This window comes from Myotis brandtii, unplaced genomic scaffold (assembly GCF_000412655.1).
Source record: "Myotis brandtii unplaced genomic scaffold, ASM41265v1 scaffold986, whole genome shotgun sequence".
Taxonomy (NCBI): Eukaryota; Metazoa; Chordata; class Mammalia; order Chiroptera; family Vespertilionidae; genus Myotis; species Myotis brandtii.
Genome location: NW_005372102.1, coordinates 3149780 through 3158336, shown reverse-complemented (window position 1 = coordinate 3158336; position 8557 = coordinate 3149780). Strand labels below are relative to the sequence as shown.

General features: G+C 61.2%; 1 protein-coding gene across 1 annotated transcript in view; it reads left to right on the top strand.

Annotated features, from left to right (window-relative positions):
* The window catches only part of PDE6B (phosphodiesterase 6B, cGMP-specific, rod, beta), an 18477-nt gene extending 13646 nt beyond the window's left edge, over nucleotides 1–4831 (top strand). The window contains exons 12-16 of the mRNA XM_014533468.1: nucleotides 39–240; nucleotides 439–513; nucleotides 1771–1854; nucleotides 3407–3560; nucleotides 4413–4831. Of these exons, the coding sequence (XP_014388954.1) occupies nucleotides 39–240; nucleotides 439–513; nucleotides 1771–1854; nucleotides 3407–3560; nucleotides 4413–4474 (577 nt within the window). The 3' untranslated portion in view covers nucleotides 4475–4831. The remainder of the gene's footprint in view (nucleotides 1–38; nucleotides 241–438; nucleotides 514–1770; nucleotides 1855–3406; nucleotides 3561–4412) is intronic.
* The last annotated feature ends 3726 nt before the right edge of the window (nucleotides 4832–8557 follow it).

The following is an 8557-nucleotide window of genomic DNA, read 5'->3' as shown; positions in this document are numbered from 1 at the left end:
CCCAGCCTGGACCCGCCTCCAGCGCCCTCTGCTCACAGGGCCATGATGACGACGGCCTGCGACCTGTCTGCCATCACCAAGCCCTGGGAGATCCAGAGCAAGGTGAGCCATCGCCTGGGGCGCCGCCTCCCTGGTGGGGTGAGCCTGGACCCGCCTCCAGCGCCCTCTGCTCACAGGGCCATGATGATGACGGCCTGCGACCTGTCTGCCATCACCAAGCCCTGGGAGATCCAGAGCAAGGTGAGCCATCGCCTGGGGCGCCGCCTCCCTCCTGGTGGGGTTGGCCTGCGGGAGCTGTGCTCACGTGTGTGGGGTTCCCGAGGTCCGGGTGGAGACCGCGGACACAAAGCCTCTGGCAGGTCCTGGGACGCTCTCTGACCCAGCGCTGAACCCCACTGAACCCCACCGGACGAACGACTGCCTTTTCTGTGCCCCCAGGTGGCGCTGCTGGTGGCAGCGGAGTTCTGGGAACAAGGGGACTTGGAAAGGACGGTTCTGGATCAGCAGCCCATTGTGAGTGTTGCTTCCAGAACCTCCGCCCGGCCCGTGGTCCTGGCTCAGTGCAGACAGCGGACCCCGGTTCTGAAGTCCTGGGCTCTCACTCTGGGTCATGTGACGAGATGTGGTGTGGGTGCCGGTGGCTCAGGATCCGGGGGAAGCTGTGAGGTTGAATCTGGTGGAACCAGGCAGTGGATCGTGGCCAGAGGCTCCACGAGCCCCGGCAGCTCCGCAGTGAGCACGGCTGGGCCCTCAGAGGCCCAGGAAGTCCCAGGTGGGACAGTCGTGGCCCCAGGGAGGGTGCCGAGCCAGGGGGCCAGGTGCTGGAGCCAGGGCCCACACACGGCACATGGGTGGTGGGGGCCTGTGGGTCACGGTGTGGTCATGACTATTCTGCAAGGGAACCGGGGCCAGGACAGCGTGGTAGGTCCAACACGTGGGAGAGACGGGAGAGGGTTTGCTCACAAGCCAACCCACTTGGTGAATAGAGGTCTGAACACAGGCCTGAGGAGGAGCCGGGCAGGTACAGGCGGCAGGAGAGGCGCCCTGACCACCAGCAACGTCTCTGGGACACTTGGCCGGTTTGTCCGTCCAGGCCAGGCTGCTAGGGCCCTGCCTGGCTCACTCTCCCCACGCCGGCTCCAGACCATGGGTAACTGTGAAGCAGGGACTGACAGGAGGCAGCTTGGCGGGTCCGGAGGGTGTGGACAACGAGGACAGCGGTCTAAGCTTACCAGGGGCTCGCGCCTGGGGGTCTGGGGTCCCGGGTTGGCACTGTGGACAGCTCCAGGGGAGCTGGAGGGGCCGCTCTCAGGGGACCCGGGGGCCTGGTTCAGCGCCCTGGACAGCGCAGTGGCTGGGCCTGGTTCGGCACCATGACAGCTCCCTGGGCTGGGGGCCGCTCTCCGGGAGCCCGGGGTCCTGGCTCAGCACCGTGGAGAGCTCCGCGGGGAAGATGGAGGGGGCCGCTCCGGGGGCGCGGCGTCTGGGGGCCCCAGGAGACCTGGGACAGGCCAGCACTATGACGTTGACACGGATGCCCTGGAACCAGGGCCCGATGGCTCCAAGGCGCGTGGGGCATCCTGGCCTTGCCCTGCCAAGGGCCAGCGTCTCAGGCAGGCTGGGCCGGGCCAGGGCTCCACCTTCCTCTGCGCATCTCCATGGTCATGTTCATCCGAGTGGGTGGGGCTGAGTGAGTCCCGGTGCTTGGGGATGTGCCGGACCCACCTGGCCCTGCCCCTGCCCCTCACTGTGCCCCTGCTTCCCCCAAAGCCGATGATGGACCGGAACAAGGCGGCTGAGCTCCCCAAACTGCAGGTTGGCTTCATCGACTTCGTGTGCACCTTCGTGTACAAGGTGAGCGCAGGCAGCACGGGGCCCACGGGCCCAGGAGGCCGTGGAGTCATCGGCCACCCAGGGCTGCCCTGGCCCACCCTCCTCATATCTGCAGTAAAATCCAACATCTTCAGTGTCGCCCCAAGTTGAGTCCCTCCCCCTCCCTAGGTCAGTCAGCGCCTCGTTCCCACCGGCTTTCTCCCGCTCAATGTCCTCACAGTCACCTCGAGACCTCGCCTCCAGTGTCCCTCCCCCAGCCCCCCGGGCGCTCCCCACGCCGGCATTGTTCTCGGGGTGACGGCAGGTGCATCTGCCGGTGTCTGTGATCCCGAGGACAGGGTGGCCCCCTGGAGCTGGGTGTGCTTTGCCCAGAAACATGTGCTGCACAACTGACAAGTGACAGCAGGTCACAGCTCGGGGGACTGGCCAGGGACTGAGGGGCATCTGGCTGCACAGCCTCCTGTGATGCCCAACATGGCCAGGGCCTCCACCCTGCCCCTCGGGCAGCAGGGCAGACCCCACACTCCAAGGAGGATGTTGCCTGGTTCTGAGTGAAGTCACCCCTGACTGGACCGTCCCACCCCCACCTCGGGCCCCAGGACACCACACTTCCCTCCACTGCAACTCCAACCCCATTTCCTGCCTCCACAGCTGACGTGCTGGGGGGAGGCGGGACCAGGATGTGCACTGCAGTCCTGACCTCACAGGTCACAGCTCACCATGCATCCCCTCCCCACTGCACCCGCATGCCCACAGCTTGTGTGTTCACATGCCTGTGTGCTGTGCATGCATTTTTATGTGTGTGCATTGTGCATGATGTGTGTGTATTGTGTATGATGTGCTTGCATTGTGTGTGGTGTGTGTGCATCGTGTGGTGTGTGCACTGTGTATGGTGTGTGCACTGTGTGTGGTGTGTGCACTGTATGTAGTATGCACTGTGTGTGGTGTGTGCACTGTGTATGGTGCGTGCACTGTATGTAGTATGCACTGGTGATGTGTGGCATCCCCTCCCCACTGCACCCGCATGCCCACAGCTTGTGTGTTCACATGCCTGTGTGCTGTGCATGCATTTTTATGTGTGTGCATTGTGCATGATGTGTGTGTATTGTGTATGATGTGCTTGCATCGTGTGTGGTGTGTGCATTGTGTGTGGTGTGTGCACTGTGTGTGGTGTGTGCACTGTATGTAGTATGCACTGTGTGTGGTGTGTGCACTGTGTATGGTGTGTGCACTGTGTGTGGTGTGTGTATGAGGCATGGGAGAAGGAGCACAAGACACACATGTCTGTGAGTCCCCCACCCCCTCTGCAGTTGACACTTTGGACTCTATTCTTGGGGTCCTTGCCCGCTATGATGGCGTGTGTTATAAGCATTCACGCCCACAGCTCCCGAACGCAAACGCCAAGCCCTTCTCCCTGTTCAGGGCTTTGCTGGGAAGTGACATCTCAGTGGCCATTCCTCCTCCCACCCGGCAGGCCTCAGGGTTCTCCCCAGAGGGAACCGAGGCAGAGGCAGGGTCGTGACCTGTCCCTCCACCCGCCCGGGGAGGTCGCGATGTCTGGGTTCCCTTCCAGGAGTTCTCCCGCTTCCACGAGGAGATCCTGCCCATGCTGGAGCGCCTGCAGAACAACAGGCAGGAGTGGAAGGCGCTGGCCGATGAGCACGAGGCGAGAGTGCGGGCCCTGGAGGAGGAGAAGCAGCAGGAGGAGAGGACCACGGCCAGGAAAGGTCTGGGCCCCCGGAGCACAGGGCGGGCACCGGGTTAACCAGTCAGAGCGAGTGAAGAGGCAGAAACAAGGAAGTGAGTTGAGAGGAACGGCAGGTGTCCCCCGGCCCCTCACTGCAGAGGTGGCCACAGGGGAGGCCCGTCCACTAGGAGGCCCGACCACGTCCACGGGTGGGCCCTGCTGACTCAGGAACTCACCAGCCTGGACAAAAGGGTTCCCTTCTCCTGGCCCAGCAGGGACTCTCCTCTCCTCCCAGGAAGTGACCATGGAGTGTTACTTCCTTCACGACGGGGGAAAGCCCACTGAACTATCACCAACTCTGAACGGCTCTTCCCTTCAAAGAACAGTCCCCTCCGGAGTAACTCGGAAACCCACCTGTTTTTCCACGCACACACACTCACATGCTTACACACGCACACACGCACGCCCACACATGCTCACACGCACACATGCACACACGGAAGGAAGAGCTAGGAGCCGTGAGCACGACTCCCTGGGCTGTGTCCAGCACAGTCGTTGGCCTGTTCACCCTGAACTGTGGGAAGGTGGCTGCCCTGGAGCAGCTCAGCCAGTCCGGCTGGACTCTGGGGCCGCGTGGCCTGTGTCCACCTGTGCTCTGCCACTCGGCTCCGGGACTTTTGTGCTATTCCCTGCGGTTCCCTGCTATGGGCTGTGGGAGGCCAGGGCTGAGTGTCACCGGGACTGAGATAAGAAAGGTGAGCCCCAGAAATCGGCTTAGCTGACCACAAACGCTCTTCCCCTCCCACAGGGCCGTAGAGGACACGCAGGCCGACGGGAGGGGCCCGGCTGGGGCATGCGTGGCCCTCCCTCACCTTCTCGCCTTCTCTTGCAGGGGGCACAGAAATTTGCAATGGTGGCCCAGCACCCAAGTCCTCGACCTGCTGCCTCCTGTGAGCCACTCAGGGCCCCTGAGGACGCCCACGCCCCCCACGCCCACGCGGCGGACTCTGCCTCTAACCACTTGGTACAAGAGGTTAGGAAGCCTGAGACGATTTTGGATACTTTGAATTTTTTTTAAGGTTTGTGTTTTTATCAAGTGAAGTCAACTACAAATAACAAACAGTGTAGCCCGCCCTACACTTAACTCATCGCCTTGGACACATAGTCACACCGGAGCCCCTGCGTCTACACCAGTGTCGGAAGCCTGGGGAGAAGTCTGCGCCTGTTTTTATGGATACAGAGGTGCTGTTTCCCAGCTGGTTTAGGAAACGATATCTGACCAGAAATGTAGAATAAATGAAAACAAGTCGCCCCTTTTCTTCTGTGGTGGGAATTACGGCAGAGGGCACACTGTGTATGACCAATCGGAAAAATTCTGGCAGGGAGGTGAGGCGGGAGTAGAGCGCAATCAGACCTGAGTGAGCAGGGCAGGAAGAACCCAGGATAAAGGCCGTGCGTGTCGTTGCTGAGGGACGAGGTCGGGCAGGTCGGTCTCCGATGCCCAGGCTGCCCGGGCCCCTCCTCTGCAGCTGGGGGTCCCCTTACCGCAGCACCACACGCCTCCGATGGCTCCACATCTGAGCCAGGAAGAAAGGCAGTCACCCCCAAACTGGGAAGCAAGGACACAGGTGAGAGGGGTGCTAATTATCTGGCAGAAATTAAGGACTTTTAACTCCTAATGTGAGCTCCCAGCATCTGTTCCCGACACTGGATGACACGACCCCCTGGGAAACGCCCTTCAGCTGGGGTACAGGCCAGTTGTTACAATGCCAGCTCTGATGGCACCAGGGGCTCCCCCCAGGGATGGGGGTGGGGTGCGTGGACACGCCCCACACAGCCAGGCCTTGGAGGGAGGGGCATTTCCGTTTCCATCTCAGGGGCCACAGGCACCTGGTGACGGACGGACCTGTGACTGGAGGAACTCAGCACCATCTCACAGGGGCCTCACTTCACCAAAACCAGGGCTTTGAGGTGCTCGTGTGCTGCTCCCCGTGTCCCCTTCCCATGCACATGAACTCGTTTTATAATGAAACTAGTGGCCCAGTGCATGAAATTTGTGCATGGGGGGAGGGGTGTCCCTCAGACAGGTCTGCACCCTCTCCAATCTGGGACCCCTCAGGGGATGTCCAATTGCCGGTTTAGGCCCAATCCCTAAACCGGCAATTGGACATCCCTCTCGCAATCTGAGACCGCTGGCTCCTAACCGCTCACCTGACTGCCTGCCTGATCGCCCCTAACCACTCTGCCTGACAGCCTGCTCGCCCCCAACTGCCCCCCCTGCAGGTCTGATCACTCTCAACTGCCCCCCTGATCACCCCCAACTGTCCCCCCTGCTGGCCGGATCGCCCCCAACTGCCCCCCCAGCCTGATCACCCCCAACTGCTCCCCCCGCCTGCCTGCTTGCCCACAACTGCCCCTTCCTGCCTGCCTGCTCGCCCCTAACTGCCTCTGCCTCGGCCCTGCCACCATGGCTTTGTCCGGAAGGTCTCCTAGTCTAATTAGCATATTACCCTTTTATTAGTATAGATGGGCAAGAAAGAGCAGAGCCTGGCTCTCCCCTCCATACAAGCCCCAGTCCCATCCTGTCCTCAGGCCACATCCCCTCCCTGGTGTCACGAAGGAGCTGAAGATCCGTGTCTCCCAGGAGGGCATCAGCCCCACCCCCACCTTTGCACTACAAGCCCCCACCCTGTGTCCAGGGCCTGGGCCAGCTCAGAGGGCTGACGGTCCAGCTGTGCCTCCATTACAAACGGCACCCTTTGGTGCTCCCACCTGGATGCCCCAGGGAACAGGTGACAGAGTTCCTGTGCTCCCCACACACACACATCTGTGGATAATTTTTTCTTTTTTTTTTGCCATCTTCTGGTGCCATTTAATTTTCAAGTTGTTTTGATTCTTGATGTGAAATGCTTTCCCTTCCTTATACCCATATTCCTTTCTCCTTGAGGCCCTAATGTTGTTTCCTTTCATTTTCCCTCGAGAGAGAGACACCTCTTCAAAGCTCAGAGAACCCAGGCTGGGCCAGAGCAGAAAGCAAGGACAGAGGATGGGCTGTGGCTTAGAGGCCTGAACACTGAGCTTGCAGGCTGGTTTGGGTGCTTCCTGGGCTGTGCAAGACCACACTCAGCCTCAAGCAGCCTCGAGGGGCCGTGTGTGTTCTGAGTGGCAGCTCTCCGGCTGCAGATTGAAGAACGTGGCTTCTAATCTATACTGTGCCACCAACAGACCATAAGCTGCCAAAGCGAGAAGGGCCTCTGAGAGCTCGCCCAAACCACATCCAACCTCCCAGAGCTGAGGACCTGCCAGGTACCCAGTCATGACTTCAGTTCTGAGGCAGAGCAGCGCAGTGATGCTTGTGACTGGCTGTCCCTTGACGAACCGTCCAGGTGTCTGGGCCCCCAGGACCGCAGACCTGGCATTTCCTGGGAGCCCCCGAGTGCACCTGCCATCACTCCCCAGCCAGTTCTGAGACTGAAGCCAGAGCCAATCGGGGTGACAAGGGAATCCTACCAAGGGACTGGGGAGCAATGGCCAAGCTCCTGGGACTCCAGCAAGGCCATGACGGCCGAGTTAAAGCTAGGATGGGCAGGGTGGGGGACCTGAGGTGGCAAAGTTGGGGGGCAGGGGGGGAATGAGCCAGCAACCTAAATGACTTTACACAAAACACCATCTCAATTCCAAAAAGGTGCCTTGGCCTTCAACTGCCTGGCCCAACAGGCTCTCCCGTGCCCTCGAGGGAGGGGGTCACCATAGCACTATCCTCCTGCTTTTTCTGATGCTCCCAGCGCCCTTTCCGGTCTCCTTTCCTTATGCCTTGGGTTCCTTTTACTCGCTTCCAATTAGTGTTTCCTCCCCTCCCCCCCAGCTTTGATTCCACCCCTTCCACACCCCTCTGATCTCTCCCACTTGACTCTCCTAACTCCCCACCAAATCTTCGGGCTCCCCAACCCCCAGGTGCCTTTGGTATTTCCGCAGTCGGCCGCAGGCGTCTCAGATAAAGTGGATCCAGCCCTGAGGCCCCCCAGTTATCAGTCCCCCCGCCCCCAGGTGCCCGGGTGCTCAGGCCCACACAGAGCATAGTAAGGGCGCCTGTCCCAGGACGTGTGGCCTCCCTGGCAGCGCGGTGGTGGGTGGTGCTGCTTCGGAAACCCCACCCCCACCCCCGCACACACTGAGGACTCAGGAAGCCAGAGCTCACACACAGAAAGCTTTATTCATGTCCTGCTGGAGAGGAGCTCACTTCAGGATGCTGTCATCACGGGCTGGAAGGTCGGAAGGAAAACGTGCGTTACTGCCTGTCCAAGCAACTTAAAAGGGGCGCTTCAGCTTTTGGGGTTCAACACTCCACATCCCGCTCCCATGGAGCCTGACGGGGCTGAGCTTAAACTCCCGCCTGGTGGCCTCGTCCCTCGTCCCTGCCCGTCAGAGGGAGACTGTGCGCCGGTCCTGCGGCCACGCCCCTGGACCACCCCCTGGGCCCCTCTCCTCCATGCAGGTCGCTAGGGGCTGATGTCCGTCCCAGAAAGTCTGGGTGGAGGGCAAATCTGTCCGACTCAGACCCCCGTACCTTCCGCCAGTTCTCTCTCGATCCGCTTCAGCTCATCCTGCCTCTTCTTCTCCTCGGCGGCCACTCTCCTCTCCTCCTCCGCCCGGGGCTTCAGGTAACCTGTCGGGGCAGCGGGAAGGGCACTGCCCATGAGCTCCCCCCCCCCCGAACGCCCTGCAAGCACCTAACCCCGCGCAGCCTCCCTTCCGGGGAGCTAGGAACCCCCTGGACCTGCCGTTCCTTCTCCTTTACCTCCACGTCGGGCAAGGCCTGCAGGTCGCCCCTCAACACGGAGCCCCGCCCAGAGAGGGCGACAGGGTCCCACTGCCCAGCGCCAGGACTCGGACCGCAGCTCGCGCCCACCCAGCTGTCAACCACCATCGGTTTCCAGGCCCCAGTTTCTCAGACACCGCCCCCGTTTTCAGCCCCCGCTCCCAGACACCCCAGGTTCCAGGCCCCCCCAGGTTTCCAAGCCCTCAGTGTTCTCAGAA